Source organism: Lontra canadensis, unplaced genomic scaffold (genome assembly GCF_010015895.1).
Source record: "Lontra canadensis isolate GAN:19392208 unplaced genomic scaffold, GSC_riverotter_1.0 scaffold1, whole genome shotgun sequence".
In the NCBI taxonomy this organism is placed as follows: Eukaryota; Metazoa; Chordata; class Mammalia; order Carnivora; family Mustelidae; genus Lontra; species Lontra canadensis.
The window spans coordinates 56,220,142-56,239,443 of NW_022630995.1; the positions used below are offsets into that span (position 1 = coordinate 56,220,142).

The following is a 19,302-nucleotide window of genomic DNA, read 5'->3' on the forward strand; positions in this document are numbered from 1 at the left end:
ACAACTCCCTTTCATTATTTCAGAGTAATTTCAAGAACAACAGAGATGTACTGTGGTGCCAAGAATGTTATCTGAAGCTGTGGTAGGGATAGATTATAAAGACTTCGCCTTTTCCTGCTGTTCATTTCAGCCAAGGCAGCATCTCATGAGCAATCTGGTAAAAGATAATGTGGGAATATTTAAGTAACCCCTTAGAGTTTATGATTTTTCTACTTCCAGTGCTTTCAGATAATTTCTTGGAATTCTGACTAGATTGGGCAAGGTTTTATTTCAATAAATTCTGCCACCTTCATGATGGCACTGGAGTGAAGCCATGGACGTGGTCTTCTTCATATTGCTGCTCATAAATGTCTTTGCCATACAACAGATGCATCGATTCGGAATGACTTCATACTGTGGCTAATCCATTGGGTTTATAGCTACGGACTAATAAAAACTCAATAAAATGATGTCAATTCAGGACTCATTTGCTTCCCTCTTCAAGTTAGGGTGGGATAATTAAAAAAAATATAAACTAGGATTATTCTGGTTTGTTCTTGCTTTAAAGAATCCTCTGAAATAGATATCCAGGTATGTCACCAGAAAACTCAAGGGATGATGTCGTTTCACACGTAACTTAAAATTTTAGTTTTTTTTTTTTTCCTCTCTCTCTCTCTTCTTAGATTTTTCTCTGCAATCTTTTGGAAGCATAATAGTGTACAACTAACCTGACTATCCAAGAGCTTATATAAAAACATTTTATATAAAATAAGTAAAATATGTTTATTATAAAAATGAAAATAAAGATCAAAAGGGTGGAAATTAAAAAGTCCACATGAATCACTTATTTTCATCCAGCTTTTTCTAGACACATATGCAATCACACCTTAAACGTGGAATAATTATGGAAACACTTTTCAGTTATCTGCTTAGTTCTGTTTGTATTCTAAGAAGATCTTATGGTGTCAATGCATTTTCATTCTCACCACTTTTTATGACACTCCATATATCCTGTTGGATGAATGTATCACAGTTCATTTAACCTATATTCTATTATCACTAGGCTATTTCTTAGTTTTCCATGTTATAAACTTTTCTGCAAGGCTTTCTCTGTAATTAAATCTTAGCACACATCGATAATTGTTTCTTGACATACATTCTCAGAAATTGGAGGCTTTGTGATTTTTGTGTCTTAGAACACAAAAGAAATATTTTAGCCATAGCAAGAGGCAACTGGGATGAGGGCATAGTTTCTCTCTTCTTTTCATGTGCTTTTGAGGATAGGGAACTCTGCAACTACAGGATCCTTTGAAAAGGAAAAAATATCTCCCTTGAAATAGTGACCAGCCAGGTGGTTGATGTCTGTCAAAAGAAAAGATCAGCTAGAAAATGGCTGTTGGCAAACAGGTGGACTGTGAGGACTGAGCAGACTCTGTCGCCATGACCAGATTATACAGAAATGGTTCTCAGCTGGGGACCGTTTTGCCCCTCAGGGAACATCTGGTAGTGTCTGTAGATATCACTGACTGCCATGACCAGAGGAGATGCTATTGCACCTACTGGGCAGAGGCCAGGGATGATACTAGGCCTAGGTGCATAAGACCACCCATGGGACAAAGAAGGATCTGGTTCACGAGGTCAGTATTGTTGAGGCTGAGAAAACTTGTGGTAGAACAAAAAGAAAAGGAATGTCAGTGTATCTCTGGAAACCCTGGCATAGCATTTAAACACTCCTCATTGAAAATTTTATGTGTGTTTTAAATATTTTTCTCCAAAGGACTCTTCAGTTACCCAACATATTTGGCTTGTCTTAGACTTGAGTACCAGCCACACTGAGGGACACAGGAAGTCTGTGCACAGTGTAGTCCTGCTTGCTCCTGGCTTCTATTAGGATTAATCTGGGCAGGGGTGTGTGTGTGTGTGTGTGCATGTGTGTGTGTGTCCTAACTATAGAGACTGTCTTGTGAGGAAGGCAGAGAAGAATTCAGGCTGCCTGATTTGTCTCAGCATGATGATAAACATGGTGATGTAAAAGATTGACTGAGTTCTTGGCAGAACTAAACCAGACCTAAAGACTTGATGCCTGTCCCAGGGCTAGTCTTTGTTTTTAAGGGAGACAGCTTTATCTCCCTAGAGTTTGTAGAGCTGCCTGGTCTAGCCACACTGCATGTTTCAATCGTGCAGCAGCCAGTCCTGATTGTGATGGGCTTAGCTGAAATAGGAGGAAAATGATGTTTATAAGCATCAAAAGAAGAGGATGGAAGAATTGGGCACTTTTCCCACAGTGCAATAATTCATCTGTGAAACACATGCAAAAATTGAGGCTAAAAACAACTTGGCACCGATCAATTCATCACGTTTTTTATTGAGTACAGATTAAGGCTGGCTTTGTGTACAGCCCTTGAATATAAAGATGTATAGGATAGATAGCCAAATGTAGTAACATATGGGCAGTGCAGGAGCACCTAGGTGACTCAGTCACTTAAGCCTCTGATTTGATTTCAGCTCTGGTTATGATTTCAGGGTTTTGGGATCGAGCCCCATGTCAGGCTCTGCACTCAGTGTGGTGTCTGCTTGAGATTCTCTCCCTCCCTCTCTGCCCCTCTCTTCACTTGTGCTGGTTCTCTGTCTTTGTCTCTCAAATAAATAAATAAATAAATAAATAAATGAAATCTTGGGGAGGAAAAGTATATGGGCAGTGCCATTATGCACAAGTATTGAATGAGTATGTAATAAGAGAAGGACCCAACATGATGATTAAGAGTGGACTCTGGTGCTCTTTGTGACCCTGGGTCTTTGTGACCCTATTTAGGTAAATTTTTCTTATCTTTTCTGGCTCTTAGTTTCTTCATCTGTAAAATAGAATAATTGCTGTGAGGACCAAGTGAGCTAATCCACGTAAAGCATTTGAAATAGTGCCAAGTGTTCACTATGGCTATCATAATTCTGTACTAGTTCCCAGATCATAAAGAAAATGTGTGAGGTCATCTATGACTCCTCTTGGGCACAGCAAAGAAGGAATATTAGAGAAAAGGAAGTAATTCCCTAGCTGAGTCTTAAAAGGTGAGCAAGGCAGGCAGACAAGACAGCAATAGCATGATGAGCAAACAAAACAGTGTGTGCAAAGGCTCTGAGGCACATAGGAACAAGGCATCCTAGAACTGTAGGTATCTTGCATTTGCTTGGATTATAGGTTTCTTGTGGTGACTTTCAGCGATGTGACTATGAAATAAGCAGAGGCTGGATCCCAAAGGGCTTAATGTGCCTTGCTAAAGGGTGTTAATATTAGGTAGGATGTCTTTTGCTAATGGTTGAATACCCACCTCAAAAAGACTTGGTAAAAATGGCATGAATAGTAACTGTAACTGAAAAGTCCCAGGGAAGCCTGGCTGTAGGCATGTAGGCATGTAGGTTGTGGCTGGAGGCGGAGGGTCAGTTAGAAAGTTTTTACTCATCTGGGGAACTAACGATGAGTGTATGAATGAAACCTCGACATTGGGGATGGAAAGATGTGATGACTCAGAACTGTATGTGTAAGAGCTGGAAACATTAAGGAATTTATACTGAATAAAATTCAGTGTGAAGGGGAAGAACAACATCAACAATGTCCCTTAGGTTTGGCTTTGGTGACAGGTGGGGTATGGATGTTGTTTGTTGGAAGTGGAGGCTACAGAAGGTGAGAGAGTAGAAGGTATCAGACAACACGTTAGTCAATTTCTGAAATATTTTTATGTCCATGATCTATTTTCACAGACTGGCACAGAAGAAGTATATTCAGAGTTTATAGAACCTTCTTATCACTGCAAACAACATCATTCACAATGACGAATGACCCGGGAATGCCCTTTTGCATGTACAGGTACAAGGAAACAGACATGTCCCAAAAGTGTGTTACACGGGCACACACATGTTTTGTGTTGTTCTCACTTTTTAAAAATTTGTTTTGCCCTTTTATTCTCACCTGATTCTGACTAATGCATTCTTTCTGTGTTTTATCTGTCTTTGCAAGTGACTCTAAATCCTTTCTGGAACAAGATGTTATATAGTTAATAAATCTCTCTTAATACATATTCATTACAAGTCAGCTCTCACAAAGCATGATTGGAATGAGACTTAGAATTCTTTTTTTTAAACCAAAATCAGTCTTCCATTATTTTTTTACACAAATACCCATAAATGTGGATAAATGCCATCTGTCATTTCTTTTTTAAGGAATAAAAGATACCTATGTTTGCTTAAGGAGTTTATCCTTTTATTAGCAAAATAGTCTTTCCTTTCCCACTTTAGGTCTCTGGTCCCCATCACTGGCCCACCAGATATTTCAAAATAAAATTCACCTTTGGGCCTAGAACCAGCTGAAGAAGTGCGAGTTTAAAAAAGCTACTCAAAATAGGCTTTGTAATGAAAGAAACATTTAAAAGGTAAGTAAACAATGTCCACAAAATGAATGCATGAATGGATCGCGATCAGAAAAAAAAATTAAATTACACAATAATTTTGTGGGTCATGATTTTCTACAATAAATCCTTCTTTTCCAGTTTCTCCAGCAAATCCCATGGTCTTCAAAGGGCCCATATTTTCATGTTCCTCAGATGAGCTTCTGCTGTTGGCTGTTTTTTACACTTTGTAACCTGGCCTTCCAGGTCCAGCTGTTATGTCATAGCAGGTGACTATTCCAAACCACCTTTGCTTTCTCTTCTTCTCTACTTTCATTGCTCTTGGCCCTCCAGACCTGTGTCCTGACTCTGGAGAAGAGCAACCAACGGGCAAAACATGGCATGCAGGAGAAGATGTTGGGAAGTAGGTCTGCCAATGGGAGAAACAGGCATTGCCCTTACACATCGCTGCTTGATCACTGCCAGTGTCATCTCTGATCACAGCAGCCCCCAGCTCTGGGACACACAGGGACCCCAAGGTTCCTCATAACTGAGGTCCACATTTGTCAGGTTGACATTTGAGGCTCTTCTGGGTCTGTGTTCTTACTTTCATTCTTTGTCCCCATTCTTACCTCTCTCCCTACCTTGGCCCTTCTATGTTCCAGCTACCTCAGAAAGTGCAAGGGGCAGAGGAGATTTCCCAAGCCCTCTTCTCTCACCCCCCAATTTGAGAGTAAACATGTCCCCCTCAGCATTTCTTCCAGAGCATTTGTCTCTATGTCCAGTTTAGCACTTAGCATGTTTTAGCCTGCTCATTTCCAGAATTCTTGGTATTTTGTGTATGTGTGTATGTGTGTGCATGTCATTTCCTTTCTCATGTCCTTGGAAATTGGGTGGCAGGGGCTGGGCCATGTTCACCTTGGTGTTCCTCCACCATCACAGAATCCTGTGGTGACTCACACAGAGGAAGCATACAAAAAGCTTATCAAATAAATGAGCCAAGAGAGAACACATGGAAGGAGGAGCAGAAGCCACCAAAAAGGAAGAGAGTAAGGGGGCGGCAGATGGGAGAGAATCCTGACTGGGATGGAATGGTGAAGAACTGTGCTGCAGTAGGGAACCAGACACTCACCCCGAGAGACCACGGGACTGTGGGAACTGTGAGGCTTGGAAGGGACAGTTACTTGTTCAGACCTCTGGCTTCTCTTCATCTTCCTCCCGTTCACCCCATCAACACATGATAAATCAGTGAACATATACTTCACTTTACTTGAATTCCATACCTTGGAGATCTATAAGAAATAATGCCTCCTGACAATGTAAAGTAGTGCCCTCATTCTTGCACAAGCTAAGAGGAATAATAATTGTCTTGGGAAACTGTCAGGCTAAAGGATTTAGGAGAATGCTCTCCAGACTGATCTCAGTAACTTGTGTCTCTTCATTTACATTATTCCTCTTGGGCCCCCTCTATCTCTTAGATTTTTACCCCTTCCAATGGCAAATACCAGTGGTGTTATGAGGGTGAGATGGGGTGAATGCAGCTGCTGAATTCATGTTTTCTTTGTATTCCTCCCACCTCCTTAAATACACACAACTTAGAACGCTTAGTGTTTTTCCATGTGTAAAAGTTTCTCTGTCTCCCTTCTCCAGGATAGAGCAGCTCCTATGTGCATCCAGCTTCGAGTCAGTCTGTCAGGGCTCATCTCACTGAATTGTGACAGTATGCTCATCACACACCAGCCTGTATGAAGGTAGAGACTTTGTTTTAACTCACTATTAAATCTGACCCACCACCACTGTGTCTGGGTTACACAGGCCTACTAAAGAGTTGTTGAGCGAATACATACACGAGCGTGAAGGAACAAATAACAAAACAGAGGAAATTAGTGCTTCACTTTAGCTTGCCAGAAATTACTCAGTATCTCTTACCTTTAGTTTTTGACTTTTGAGAATCATTAAAGACTTCGTCTCGGGTGTTATGATTCTCTTAAACAGCAAGCAAATATGCAATTTTATGAAGATTTAATGAGACAGCATCATTGCCAGCTGATTTTATCACTCAGGGAGTTTAATAGAAAATTTCTTAACATTGTCTTTAATTTGTTTAAATATTTATGAACATTGCTTTCGAGAGGATTCTTATCTGGGGTTATTGTTTTATAGAATTCATTTTGGTGTGCTTTCAACCATTTGGTGGTTGATCTTGCTTTAATAGATGCTGCTAGAATTCTCTGTAAGTGCTTTGGAATCTGAGTGGGAGTCTCTTTGGATTTCATTTCTTCTTGCTCCACCTTCCAAGGCCCCGGATTAAATCAAAGTGTCTGCCATAAGGATCTTGGAACATTCAGGACATGAGTCCTAATCACAGCTCATCATCTTCAGATATGGAATCTAGATAATCTGTGTCAACATACAGGAGAAATCCGGAGAACAAGCTGTCTGCCCAACCTGGGTCTGAGAAGAGGCCATTCTGGTCAGTGAAGAAGATCTCCAGCCACACTTCATCTTCTGGCTGCAGATAGATGACTGTGGACCCGGAAGCGACGTCATGGTTCCCTGTGTTGGCATCGAATGTCTTTATCTTGTACTGCCCGTTGTGAACGAGCCCGATTGCCAGATGCTTATTTGCCAATGTGATATCATAAGAAAAGTAATAGATCCCTGGGAAGGCACAGATGAACTTCCCTGTGGCAGGGTTGTAGTGCTCTCCCTCATTGAAGAGGACCTTGTTAAATATAATTGGTAGCCTTTCTTCTGGGTAGCTGGTAGTGATGCCAACAGAAAAGGCAGATTTGAGCACAATGCTTCCGCATCTACAAACTCCAGGCAGCCCTGGGTCCCCTTGCTCTCCTCTGTCCCCCTTTGCTCCAGGAGGCCCAACTGGACCTACTTCTCCTTTTTCTCCCTCTGGTCCCATGGGTCCTTTCTTCCCAGTCTCTCCTTGGTCCCCTTTCTCTCCAGCAAGGCCCAGTGGTCCAGTCTTACCTCTCAAACCTTTAAAAAGAGTTTACAGTTTAATTGATAGCTCCTCCATATATACAGTCACAAACAGCATGCCCCACAAAGTGCCAGAACACCCTAGATGTGTCTCTCCAATCAACTTTCAAGAGTAAACTACTAAATACTAATGCATCTAAAAAAAAAAAATCACTGCTGCATTAAAACGGAAATAGAAAATTTTCATCAGAATTTCAGGTTAGTGTTCCTGAGTACATGAGAAATCACTTAAATGCTATTTTGATGATGAATCATCTGCAATGAAATCAGTCACATACAGTATTTGTCACTACAGGAGAAATTCAGTGAGCATAATGATATTATTCCCCAGAGTGGGGTCATGGGGACAGACAGAACCAGATGAATCCTTCAAGGCTATTTTGTCTTATGCCCCATTCCACTTCTATCGGTATTAATAATACAAGAATTAATGAAGATTAGATTAGCTCATATTTATTCAACATTTACTATGTACCAGGGACAGCACTTTATTCACAGACATTGTCTTCTTTAGGCCTTGCAACAACATTATGGATTAGGAAATTACTATTGCTTCCCTTGCAGGTGGGGAGACTGAGCCACAGAGAAGTTAGTTTGCTCAAGGGAACAGGTAGTAAGTGATGGAGCTGTGACCTGAACTCATGCCTGCCTGACTCTGGAGCTTGAGCATCCCCCTGAGGCAGGTGCTGGAGTGTACATTGTAGAGTGCACCAGCACGTAGTGAGGGCTCAATATGCTACGATAACCAAACAACAGTGAGGGCCACCCCTATGCGGTAGTCCTTTTTTGGAGGAGAAAACTGAATCCCAGAGAGGGGAAGAAACTTGCTTCTGTAGCAAGGTTAAGACTGGAATCCAAGTCCTAGTGTAATGATGCTTCCCCTTCATCAAAGTGCCTCTTACCTTTGGGGCTGGAATCAAGAATCCTAAAGTCTGTTTGGCTTTGCAGCTAAATGGTTGTATCATTTTAGGCAAGTCCCTTAATTTCTCTGGGTCTCCTTATATATAGAAAAGACATAATATCTGTGAAAGGATTTCAACAAATTCAAAATCACCACAGTGAAATATTTTCTGTTTGTCTAAATCTTTATACCTATAGATCAACCACAGGCTAAATGCAGAGAAATTATGATCATTGGTTGAAAGGGATAAGCAACATCTATTCAATTTTTAAACCATATATATAATATATGTAATGTATATTATATATTATTTATATATTATATAAAATATATGTTATACATATGTAATATGTATGTTATACATATATAATATATAATATGTATTATATTATATAAAATATTTAATTAAAATATAAATTAACAAAATATGAAATGTCATTTAATTTTTATGGTCAAATCCATTCCGTAAATAATGCTTGTATAATGATACATCCTCAAAAATATCCAAATTATTGGTAATTTATCATGGCTTTTGTAGTCAGGGAAAATATATTATTGGTATACTGTGTAGTTATCTACATACTCTTTTAACTATGTATTTGTTCTCAGGAACTTTTATTAAGCTAAACCTTTTTATCTTAATAGTGATCTGGTATCATTTATTTGAATATTACATGTATGTCAGTGCTTGAGCTTAATAATTTTTCAGTTATTTGGCAAATGTAGGAAAGAAATATTCTGAATAATGTAAATTTGGGGAGAATTAATGCTATACCCTTAAAACATACAGTATTTTGTTTTAGTAAGTTTGGAAAGAGGTTTTTTAACAATTTATGATGCACAGAAGAATCTAATCATGAATGAAACCCTTTTTTTTGGTGACTGGGATCGGTGTTATTACTGATCATAGAACTGTCCTCAAGTTCTAGGTGGCTTTTGTTGTGAAGTTGAAATTCCACTGGTCCCAGCCAGAGTATAGTCTGTGTTTATTTCTTGAAATAGTCTGACCTCTGCTTCTTTTTGGTAGGAATAAAATATGAATACTATCTTACTGTTGAATTTATTTGTGAATCGAGGACCACAACTTCTAAATTGTTATTTTTATTTTCAATAGGAGCTTAACTTCTGCTGTCTCCCTGAGTGACCTTTGATATATTAATAAAAAAACTTTTTGGCATCAACAACAATTTCAACTATTATGTACTCCAATCCTCCTGCTTCTGTGACTTTGGGCAAGTCACTTCTTGTCTTTCCAATGCTCCATTTGTAATATGAAGAATTGGATTTAAGTCCAATCTCAGTGTTTGGATTTTCTATGGCTATTGAATTAGATAATCAGGGATTAGCTATAATAACTTGAAGTAATTCTTCCTGTTTGCATGAGGGATTTGCACCTGTGCTAAGGACCAATTAATGAATAATGGAAAGAAGGGATACATCACTCTTCCCCTTCCTATTCAGGCATATACTTGGGTAGAGAGGAGAATTAATGGAGTAGTGGTTAGTCTACGCTTAGGTACTGACACTTGGAGAAAGGAATTCTTAGTTCTCTAGGAAATGGGCTTACAAAGATTTCTTCTTCAGTACTATTTCTTTCTCCAATTCATCTATCCATCCATCCATCCATCCATCCACCCATCCATCCATCCATGGATTTATATGTGCATGTATACATACATCTAAACCATGTCATATTTTTTGACTATCCACTACATGCTAGGCACTACACAAGGGGCTGAGTGGGACCTTGACATGAATGACACCTGTCCCACCCTCAAGTTAGCTGTTACTATGTATTATACTGCGATCTGCAAATATGTCCATGAATATCTAAAGCCATTTAATAAAGTAGAATGATCTGTTTCATGAGCTGGTTCTAGTGTTATTTGAAGATATCTATAGAGATGTGCATTCAGATTAAATTAACTTGCAATATTAGGCTATAAGACTAATTGCTATAGACCAGTGAGGGAGGCAGATATTTTTAAAAGAACATTTCTAATTTGGTATAATAAGTTCTGTTTGGATGCATGTGATGGGGATGTTTACCATGAGGATATGAAGAGAAGACATATGTACTATCATTCGAGGGGACAGAAGAATCAAAGGACACATTGTGTCCAGTTTCAGCTGCATTAAAAGCTTGTCCCCAAAGCCCCAGAGCTCCATTTCTATTGTTCATAAATGGGGTGTGTTTTTCTTCATTGAACACACAGACATTCCTAACTTTCTTGGCTCTTACATATCCTTATATGTGTATTTGTGTATATTGGATTTAAGTCATCTCAGGTTGGGGAAGTCATTTTATTTGTGAATCTCAATGTTTTCACTGTAACATTGTAATTGTTGATTGTAATGATTTCTAACAGGGTTATGGCAGATGTTAAGTACTAAATGTAAAATTCCTGACACAGTAAGTTCTTAATAAATGGCTACGATGATGATGATGAATATTGTAATTATATGTTTCTATACTGGCCTCCCACATCCCCATGTTTGTTTGTCAAGGCAAGGACAATGTCATATTCATGTTTGTGTTCTCATTGTCTACAACAGTAGTAGGGGACAAATTTATACTGCCCACCAAGGGATATTTGGCAATGTCTGGGGACATTTGTGTTGTCAGGGGTGGTGAGGTTACCACTGGCATCTAGTGGGATGCTTCTAAGTGTCCTACAATGCTAGGAGAGCCATCCCACAGTAGCTCATTATTTGGCCCCAAATGTCATTAGGGTGGAGGTTGAGAAACACTGGTCTAGAATAATACCAGATAGCAATATGTACACAAGAACCTTGCTGAAGAATAAAGCATGGGTAGATAGATGACTAAGCTGGCCTTGTATATTTAAAATTGTAGCAATTATGAACATTCAGTTTAATCTGAATGCATACCCGTATACCTATTTTTAAATTTTTTTTTTAAATTTTATTTTTTATAAACATATATTTTTATCCCCAGGGGTACAGGACTGTGAATCTCCAGGTTTACACACTTCACAGCACTCACCATAGCACATATCCTCCCCAATGTCCATAACCCCACCCCCCCTCTCCCAACCCCCCTCCCCCCATCAACCCTCAGTTTGTTTTGTGAGATTAAGAGTCACTTATGGTTTGTCTCCCTCCCAATCCCTGATATGAGGGGGAGGAGATGCAACATGGGGGGTTAAGGGGGTAGGAGAACCGTATACCTATTTTAAAATGACATTAGAACTACCTCATGAAACCCATCACTCATTTCTGGTTTATTATATGACTTTGGATATTCAGGAACTTAGCTATGACTCATGTTTGTGGAGCACTGTGTGATATGTAACAACAGCTAACATTTCCTAAGTGCCTACCACACGACTGCTTTTCTACTAAGTGTTTTATATGTATTATTGCACTTAATCATCACAATCATCCCTACTACTCTCAGGTTACAAATGAGGGAACTGAGGCTCAAAGTAGCTATTTGCCTAAGGGTGCTAAGTTAGTAATTGAAGGAGCCAAGATTTGAGCCTAAATCCAACTGACTCCATTGCCTGCTTGTATAAACACTACATTATTGCTTCCAGACATAGTAAACTAAAACGGTTGGTCATATGTAACTCTGATCCTGGTGTTCTTACAGGATTTCAAGGCTATTTATGATCATGACACAATAAGTTGTATTCATAAGTGTTACCGTAGATAAGCTGTTGAACATTTACGTAAAGATTTTTTATCTAATATTGAACAATACCCATACACATTTGGTAGCAATTGGTTTTCCAAGTATTTTCTGCACAGCAAATACAGAAATGAGTTATTATCTGGTAACTTGCATATATATTATGCTATTGTTTCATGTAACATCAGTAAATCAGCTGCAATAACTAGATAGAGACCTGTTTCTTAGAATGGATTAACTTTTCTCTTCCTATCTTTTGTACTAGACTTTACACTCAGAAACTTGTTTTCAAAGATTGATGCCAAATCACTTCCTCTTTAGAGTTAACACAGCTTCTCTAGAATTTCAATTTGGTTTACTCTGAAGGATTGCAGAGTCTGGCAATCTTCCTGGGCTAACTTATTTGTTGGGGGGGGGGGAAGTAAAAATTACTGAAGTAGTAGAGGGCAATGGTGTTGCCATCAAGAGCTGTAAGAATCTACTTTTTTAGCTGTTACAGGATAGGTGGGGAAGAGATGAACCAGAAAGGGTGTGCTATATACTGCTATTGTCATTTACTGCTATTGTCATTTCATCTCTGAAAAGTAAAATCTAGAAGTCCTTCATGTGACTTTGCTCTGGATATTAGCACAGAGCAGGATGGTACCTGTGCTTTTGGTTACTGATTCCTGCTTCTGCTTCGACTGTCCATTTCCCTTCCTTGTCTATCTGTCTGCTATCTATCCATGCCCTTGCACATCCAGACATTGCCTGCTAGCTGTGATCGCCCTGTGGTCTCAGGCATTAGTGTTTGAATCCAGCTCTGCCGGTCACTAGTATTGAACTTCCGTCTTCAGTAATTAATTTAACCATGCTATTGCTCTGTGTTCTCATCTGTAAAATGGGATAACTGAAAAAGTTGTCATTACAATAAAATAAGGTTGCAGGTAAAGAGTTTCAAGCAGTATCCAAAGCATAGAAAGGGCTCAATATTAATTACGATTAAAGAAGGTGAAGTAGAGAAGGGATTTCAGGAGCAATTCTCATTAGAAAAGGCAATAAAGAAAGGAAATAGTTTAAGGTGGCATGCTCATTTATTTATTTATTTATTTAAAAAGATTTAGTGATTTATTTTAGAGAGAGAGAGAGAGCACGTGAGCACCAGTGGGGGGAGGAGCAAAGGGAGAAGAGAGAAAAATCCCAAGCAGACTCCCCACTGAGCGCAGACCAGGGGAGTTTAGGGAACTTCATTGTTCATTACCTGCAGCTCCCTTTTCACCTTTCTCTCCTTTCCTGCCGTCTCTACCATCTCGTCCTGGAAGGCCGATCCGACCATGGGGCCCTGGGGAACCATTTGCTCCAGGCGGTCCTGGAGGTCCAGGTAAGCCAGGGATGCTACAGATATATCTTGGGGAGTAGCTCTCTCCTTTGAACTGATTACCCCGAGGCTGTCCACTGGCACAAATGGCAAAACTTGTAACATAGAGCAAGATAAACATCTTTGGCTCTGGAAAAGAAACACAGGGACATAAATGCACCCACTCAGGTGGAAGTTTTGGCATAAATGAACATGGGAATGGGCATCGGCAACCCCTCACTTCAGTGCTTACCATTCCATGCATGTATAAAACCCAGTTTACTCTCATAATTCCCTTGGAAACTATTAACACATTACTTATAGAGAGTTCTCAGTGCCCCGCAGAAGGATTGGTGGAGATGAAGGATTGATTTAAACAATTTCAAAATAAAGCCACTTATATTTTTTTCCTGTGGGGTCAATGATGGAATTTGAAAAAGAACACTTTCTTTTTGCAAAAATAATGCATTATTTTTAGAAAATTAGAAATATATATGAATAAGATCAAGATTAACATTCTCCCACTAGAGATAATTATAGTTAACATTTTGATACACACATCCTTCTGGTCTGTGTTGTGGAGAAAAGTGATACTATGCCATTCTTGTATTTTTTTCAACTTTTTTCACTTAACAGTATATCAGGAGCATCTTCCTGTCTCAAAAATTATTCATAACATTAAAAAAGATGCATTTTTCTCTACTTTCCTTTATGTACATGATTCTCCATTGTAGATATTTTCTTCCAGTTTTCTGCCAATATAAACCCTATGCTAGACATTGGTATATCTAGTCTTTGCATGCATCCATGATCATTTCTTTAGAATTTACAGGCTTTTTAAAGCAGGAGAAAAGAAGTGTCATTCTCAGGAAAACATGTTTTTCACTTGATAATCATGTGTAAAACCAATTAGTGTTAATTGAAGTACTGTTCATGTCCTGCAAGGGGGGTTCTCAAACTTTAATTTAAAACCTGCAGGATACAATGCCCTGGTGAACCATTAAGTCATTAACACCAAGGCTCATTTAAAGAGCTGAGTGAAATTAAACCATGCATGGTGCCACGTGCTTCTAGGGAAGCAGACAACTGGTCTCTTCAGCTATGATTTAATAGGACTTTGTTTTTCCCTCCACAAATAGGATCCTGAACATGATGTATCATTTGTTAGCATGAAATTTGGCATATAAGCTGAGGGGTGGGCAGTATAGGCTGGGACACCTGATTTTCTAGGCTCAATGGTCCTTAAGATTAGTGGCTTCTTGGATGGACAATGCATACACATGGTTTTGGGGAGGTGTAAATGAATAGTTCCTGGATAGTAGTATCCAATAGTTTTGGATAGTTTTGGGCCTGTGCTTTAATAAGAAGTCTCAACAATGCTTGATGTACATGCCTGGCATATACTTGCCCAAAGCAAATAACGTTAAAATGTGAAAAAAGCAATCGGATGGAGTTTCCTTGTTTTTTGACAGCCACATCAGAAAATTAACCAGGCACATGGTACCAGTTTTATAATACCTGTGGGGAAATAGCAACATCTTGGAATTAGACCTAGAAATTTGTCAGAGCATAGGAATGGGAGACTGAGAAAAACACAGTGTGCACATGTGGTTCAAAATAAATCTGTTTCCTAGAAATCTTGTTAGTGAAAAACTGAGGCAACTTACCCAAATATAGGCTCTCTTTCCTTGACCAAATCTCCATGTTGCCAGTGTCTCTCTCCCCACATGACCCCCCACCCCCAAATCCAGGAGAATATTTTTGCTGTGTACTGTCTGCTGTAATATAACACAAACTCAAAAGTACTGATCCCATTGCTCAACTGGGGTTAAGGCACTTTCTGAGAAGCCCAGAGGATCTCATAAAGATACAAGCCCTTTCAAGGGTGTTCCAGATGAAAGAAAATGAAAGAACTTTCTATGCATACCCCTGCCATAGTTAAAACAAACTATAATGATTAAATTGCTAGCTTTTTCTTGTGAAAAACTGATTAGAGGAGGTTTTGAGAAGGAATTTGAAAGAGAGGAACATGCTCATAGAAGTTACTCATAAAAAGGTGTTTAAAGAGACATGGAGGGGCACCTGGGTGGCTCAGTGGGTTAAAGCCTCTGCCTTCAGCTCAGGTCATGATCCCAGGGTCCTGGGATCGAGCCCTGAGTTGGGCTCTCTGCTTGGTGGGGAGCCTGCTTCCCTTCCTCTCTCTCTGTCTGCCTCTCTGCCTCCTTGTGATCTCTGTCTGTAGAATAAATAAATAAAATCTTAAAAAAAAAGAGAGAGACATGGAATGGGATGCTGTGGCTGAGGTCAGGATTTGGTTCTATGAGGGATTTGAAATTATGTGGAGAGAAGACACTTTGGGCAGTGGCATCTCAGACACTGGTGGAGATGCTGAAAACACAAACATACCCATAGTTGGGTATTAGTTTATCAAGAAGCTTGTGGTAAGCTTCCAGGTTATGGTGGGTAGAAAAAGGAGAAATTTTAAAGATCTGCTTGGAAGGATAGTAGTATTTCCAACCATCAAGAAAAAGCTGCTCTAAGAAGGTAAAAATTAACACAATCTAAAGAGATGCATTCATTGAACACATGGTTTGCCTTTCATTGACAAATGCATTAGGATTTTATTTATTTATTTATTTATTTATTTATATTATAATGTTCAATTAGCCAGCATATAGCACATCATTAATTTTTGATGCAGTGTTCAATGATTCATTAGTTGCATGTAACACCCAGTGCTCATCACTACACATGTCCTCATTAATACCCATCACCTGGTTACCCCATTCCTCAACCCCCTCCCTTCTGTAACCTTCAGTTTGGTTCCTGAGTTCAGAGTCTCTCATGGGTTGTCTCCCTCTTTGATTTCTTCCTACTCAGTTGTCTGTGCTATAGTCTAAATGCTAGAAGCATCCCCAGTTAGAATATAATCTTTTTTAATTTATATAGAAAGAGGTGAGGCAGAGGGGGAGGGAAAATAATCTTAAACAGGCTTGATGCTCAAGGCAGGGCTCCATCTCATGACCCTGAGATCATGACCCAAACTGAAATCAAGAGTTGGACACAACGGACTGAGCCACCCAGGCACTGGCAGATGCCCTCTGTCCTACCCAGTTAGAATTTTTGAAAGGCATTCAAAATGATTACCCATTAACAATCCTCATTGGAACTGATGAAAAACATGATGTGGTGCCTGATGCACGATGACAGCATGGTGGTAAGTGACCGCTCAAGTCTTGGGACTCAATTTACTATGATAACAAAGGAGTGTAGGGTATAATGGAAAACTACAGTGGCATCACCCTGCACTAGTTCTTCATTTTACTTAGAAGTCGAAAACCTCATAGTACATGGTCTTCAAGGCTCTACTGGATTGGGCACCCACCTTCCTTACTTCTCTGAAATCATCTTCCTCTACTCTCCTTCCCACTCTCTAGCTCCAGTCACTATGAATTCCTTGGGTTTCTCAGTGACACCAGGAATGTTCTGCCTTAGGGAGTTCATACTGTTTCTTCTGTCTAGAACTTTCTGCCCAAAGACATCTACATGTCTCACTCTCTTATCTCCCTTTCTTTGTTTTTTTAATTTTTAAAAAGATTTGTATTTATTTATTTGACAGAGAGAGAGATTACAAGTAGGCAGAGAAGCAGGCAGAAAGAGAGGGGGAAGCAAGCTCCCCGCTGAGCAGAGAACCTGATGCAGGGCTCGATTCCAGGACCCCAAGACCATGACCCGAGCGGAAGGCAGAGGCTTAACCCACTGAGCCACCCAGGCACCCCTCTCATCTCCCTTTCTGAGTCTTCTCAAATACCACCCTTTCCCTGAAGCCAATTCTTTTTTTTTTTAATTTAATTTTATTTTTTCAGTGTTCCAAGATTCATTGTTTATGCACCGCATCCAGTGCTCCATGCAATACGTGCCCTCCTTAATACGCACCACCAGGCTCACCCAACCCCCCACTTCCCTCCCCTCCAAAACCCTCAGTTTGTTTCTCAGAGTCCACAGTCTCTCATGGTTTGTTTCCCCCTCCGATTTCCCTCAATTCACTTTTCTTTTCCTTTTCCTAATGTCCTCCGTGTTATTCCTTATGCTTCACAAAGTAAGTGAAACCATATGATAATTGACTCTCTTTGCTTGACTTATTTCAGTCAGAAATCTCTTCCAGTCCCATCCATGTTGATACAAAAGTTGGGTATTCATCCTTTCTCATGGAGGCATAATATTCCATTGTAAATCTTACACTGTATTTAACATTGCAATAGCCTTTCATACATCTTGACCCTCCCTCATTCTGCTCTACTGTTTTCTCTTCTTTGTACTCACCACCTCTAACTCACTAGATTATTATTACCTTTATTATGCTTTAAAAATATTGTTTATCACCAATCTGATAGAATGTAATCTCCATGACGGTCAGGGACTTTGTCTTAGTCATTGACTTCTACAACCATCTAGAATAGAGTTTGGCACAAAAAAAGCCTCAGGTTGTGGGCAAGGAAGGCTATGTTTTGGGGGGCCAGGTGTTAATTTTATGAAAAACAAAATGAAGCAGAGAGAATGGACTGTGAGAATATTACAAGGGAAAGAAAAAAGAGAGACTTAAAGAAATATTCTGGAGATCTGTGGGACCCTTTCACCATGTTTGAAAAATACAAACAAAAGTCTTGAATTTTTTTAATTTTGCATAGTCTAGAGTATTTAGAAATACTTTAAATATTTACTTTTTTTAGTATAGAAAGAACATGAACATTTATAAAAAGTAAATCTCTTCTCCCTCCTCCCAGTCTTACAGACATGTACTTTCCCTCTCTAGAGGCAATCATTGTTGCTAGTTTGTTGTGTGTCCTTCTTCTCCATGTTTTTGGCACACTATATGCAACTTTTTGTATCTAAACTTTTTGTATCTAGACTTTTCAGGTAGCTAAGAGATTTTCTCATATATATATGTATGTGTATATATGTGTGTATATACACACATATATATCTTAAATCTATAAATATATTTATAGATTTAATATGTATATTTAATATTGATATATTTAAAATATATAAATAAATATACTCTTTTTATATATTGCTTGTACATTATCTTTTATTTTTTAAAAGATTTTATTTATTTATTTGCCGGAGAGAGAGAGAATGAGCAAGCATAAAGAGAACAGCAGGCAGAGAGAGAAGAAGGCTCTCTGCTGAGCAAGGAGCCTGATGTGGGTCAGGACCCTGGGACCATGACTCGAGCCAAAGGCAGATGCTTAACTGACTAAGCCACCCAGACATCCCTGTACATAGTTTATGACATTAACAACAAATAGCTTTCCCAGTTTGCCTTTTCATTTTCTTCAATACATTTAAAAATATTTTATCACAAAAACATTCTTGGGGCGCCTTGGGGGTCAGTCAGTTAAGCATCTGCCTTTGTTTAGGTTATGATCCCAGGGTCCTGGGATTAAGCCCCATTGTGGCTCCCTCTCTCTCTTCCTCTGCCCTTCCCTGGCCAGCTTATGCTCTCTCTCTCTCAGATAAATAAATACAATCTTAAAAAAGCCCCCAACATTCTTGAAGTTCAATTTATTATTTTGAAAAGGCCTTCCTCACTTCAAGATAATAAAAAGATTTCTCCCACTTTCAGTTCTTTTGGTGTTTCATTTGTTCACATTTAATATTTGACCTATTAGAATGTTTCTTTCTTTTTCTTTTTCAGTTGTAGGTTTATTTATTTATATTAGAGAGAGAGAGGGAGAGAAAAAGAGGGAGAAGTGGGGAAGGGGCAGAGGGAGAGGGGGAGAGAATCTTAAACAGACTCTGCACTGAGTGTGGAGCCCAACACAGGGTTCTGTCACACCACCCTGACATCATGACCAGAGCTGAAACCAAGAGTTGGGTGCTTAACTGACTGCCACACCAGTGCTTCTAGAATGTTTCTGATAACAAGTGTGAGATAGGGATCCAACTGTATATTTTCAACACTCTATATTGAAAAATCTATCCTTCACCCACTTTCCCACTGGTTTGCAGTGAACTTGGTTATTTTGGCTGGGAAGAACTCTGCAGGTCATGG

The 19,302-nt window shown here is 39.3% G+C and overlaps 1 protein-coding gene across 4 annotated transcripts in view; it reads right to left on the bottom strand.

The window, feature by feature from the left end:
• Nucleotides 1-3,689: 3,689 nt before the first annotated feature.
• Nucleotides 3,690-19,302, bottom strand: part of C1QTNF7 (C1q and TNF related 7) — a 108,001-nt gene continuing 92,388 nt past the window's right edge. For all 4 annotated transcript variants that reach the window (XM_032854777.1, XM_032854767.1, XM_032854757.1 and 1 more), the window contains 2 exons: nucleotides 13,149-13,394; nucleotides 3,690-7,349 (listed from right to left, as the gene is read on the bottom strand). In XM_032854777.1, the coding sequence (XP_032710668.1) occupies nucleotides 6,718-7,349; nucleotides 13,149-13,386 (870 nt within the window). In that variant the 5' untranslated portion in view covers nucleotides 13,387-13,394 and the 3' untranslated portion in view covers nucleotides 3,690-6,717. The remainder of the gene's footprint in view (nucleotides 7,350-13,148; nucleotides 13,395-19,302) is intronic.